General features: G+C 40.9%; 1 protein-coding gene across 1 annotated transcript; it reads left to right on the top strand.

Moving 5' to 3' along the window:
* Positions 1 to 1,316: 1,316 nt before the first annotated feature.
* Positions 1,317 to 1,670, top strand: LOC147435085 (uncharacterized). Its single transcript, XM_086491306.1, has one exon. The coding sequence runs from the start codon at positions 1,317 to 1,319 to the stop codon at positions 1,668 to 1,670; it is 354 nt and encodes a 117-aa protein (XP_086347432.1).
* Positions 1,671 to 2,716: the final 1,046 nt, after the last annotated feature.

The following is a 2,716-nucleotide window of genomic DNA, read 5'->3' as shown; positions in this document are numbered from 1 at the left end:
CTCTCTTGCCTAGGGGCCATTCCCACTGGCTAGTGTCCTTTGAGGGTAAAAAAAGATGGGTTTTTTTAAAAATTGAGAAGGCCATGAGACCTCCAACAAGGAAAGTAGCAGCGTCATTATTGTCCCCTACCTCATACTTTCCTTTTTGGAGGCCATGAGGCCTCCAAAAAAGGAAATAACAGCACCATTATTGTCCCCTACCTCATATGCTTCTAGAACTATAGCTTGAGGATATATTAAGAGGAGTGAAAATGTGCTAATAATAGAACTGGTGCATGTGAAAATCTTTGACTTGGAGTCCAAGGCATAGAGGAGGGAGTTTTTTGGCATGGGAATCAAGGGGAAAGAAGGGCACACAGAAGATCTTTTTTTTGGGTATTCTTCATCAATTTTGGACTAATCCGGAGGTATCAAGCCGTGGCAAAGTTGAAGGAGAAGATTGCAGAAGCATCGACAGGGATTTAACTGTCGGGATTAGTCCTAATAAGGTGCAACTAGCGGTCATAGCGGTTTTCAAAGGCCAAGACTGCATCGTACTCAATTTTATCCACTACAGCCAACCTTAGGGTTTTGGCATGCTGCGGACTCACTAGTGTGCTCAGTTTCTTCAAATTTTGACAGCTAAATACTGATTAAAGACTTGTTGATGTGTTAAGCCCTCTTGTATGCCTCTTTTAAGCCATTAACGGCCCTACTTTGTACTTAGCATTCTATTTACTTAATTGAATGGACAAACTACTCTTTTAAGGTGTCATTATTATCATTTGCTCTATTCTTTGTCTCTCTCTGACATCTCCCACAACCAAAGGCCCTACGCCTTCTTGGCTCACTTCTGGAACCCCTATCCCCCGACATCTTTGGTGAACCCGACGTGAGACGAGCCGGGGTGGGAGAAGAAGATGGATGTTCCTGAACAAATAAGTACATCAGTTCCTGATTTTTCAAAGTTGTTACAATTGACACAAAGTTGCATGTCCAATATGGAACCCATAAGGTCAACAAAGTAGACTAAAGAAGCAGTGGAGATGGCACTCAATGCCGTCTACGATCAATGCAATATTTCTCAAGGACATGATCCATAAGGATTTTTTACATGTTATGAAGCAAAAATGAGGAGTCAAGGAATTCCTAAAGAACGCATGATCTAGGCATTTATCTCCTTGCTAGGTCCATATTTTCAAGATGAAGTGCAAGAGGTAGCAACAGTTCACCCGAATCAATGAAGTGACTTTGCAACAACATTTACTGACACCAGCTCCAAGATCTTGGAGTTGGAACGGGCTACTTTCAACAGAGAAGATAAAAAGGATGATGACATGAAGCAGAATTTGAGTTTTCTAGCATTGCTTCGAGCTAAACTGGAAGAAGTTGTTGATGAATATCTGAAGGAGGATGATCAATTGATACTTCAAGACGACACCAACATAGTGGAAGCTGTGTATGCTAGAATGGGTACATCTTTCTCTTCGGAGTTCTCAAAGGATGCCGAGAAGGATTTATTGCTACCACCTACAAGAGATTCAGTGGGTGAGCTCAATGAATATGATCTTTCATACTTTTTTGCTACCAGTGAAGGAAATGACGACCACAATACTACTATTATGACACATGCTATAAGTACGCCTATGTTGGTTCATGTACCTACTCCAGAAAGTGAAGAAAAGGTGTAAAAGTCTCAAATGAGAAGAAGGACATCATAGCAGATACTTATGTCCTTGATTGTGATGCATGCACTGAAGTTGACGCTTCTCATGAAGAAAGTGGCTACTTAGAGTGTCCAGTCAAAGAGGTTATTGTGGATAAAAGCATATGCATGCCTTGTAAAGCTGTTGAGCTTGATGAAATGCAAGTTAGCCCAAAATTATCATGTGAAATGCTTGTTATAGGAGCAGATGGTTGTTATTGAAAGTATGCTGACATGTAGTGATGATGAGACAGATAAAGATGCTATTATTGTTGCTTTCTTATCTAGATGTGACACATCTAAGTGGAGCCATTCACAGGTCTTTTTTCACAAGAGTGTCTATTCAGAGGGGGTGTAGGAAGAACCTTCACAAAGTATCAATGGAGAACCGGGTACCATAGAAGCATATGAAGCAAAAGAGGATGAGGACATGTATGAAGAGTGCATGGACAAGGTCTTTTGTGCCTGACATATCCAAAACGGCTGATGTTCAGGATATTTGGGAAATTTTTCTTGTATACCTTCTCATGAGTTGCAGGATGTTGTGGTGTCTAGCTCTTTGATAGCTGACAAGGATTTACAAGGCTTGATATATAATCCAGTGGAAGATGTTATGGTTGTTAAGGCTATTTTCTATGACCAGGTTGGAGTTTTAAGAAAGCAAGACTTCAACACTACAGGTACAGATCATACAAAGACTCTTGGTGGCTATGAAGTCAGAGGGGGTGGTGAGGTTCAGTTACCATGCGTGTTGCAAGGAATGCACAAGTTTCTTCAAATTCTTGGACAATGCACCCATTATGGTTGGATTTTGTTGCCTTTTCTACTCATGCTTATGTCGGTCTTGTCTTGGATGCCTGTTAAAGGAAATGAGTACTCATTAATGCTTAATGGTAACACACTACACTTGCGAAGAGTTTATGGTGAATGGATGTTGCACTATGCTCAAGGTGAAGTTCTAGCATGTTTTGGAGCTCAGAAGTGCCATGTACTTTCTGTGGTATTCGATCCAAGAGATTCCAAGGATCTTCA

Source organism: Adiantum capillus-veneris, chromosome 19 (genome assembly GCF_014529385.1).
Source record: "Adiantum capillus-veneris isolate H3 chromosome 19, ASM1452938v2, whole genome shotgun sequence".
NCBI classification, from domain to species: Eukaryota; Viridiplantae; Streptophyta; class Polypodiopsida; order Polypodiales; family Pteridaceae; genus Adiantum; species Adiantum capillus-veneris.
This window is presented reverse-complemented; position numbering and strand designations above follow the sequence as displayed.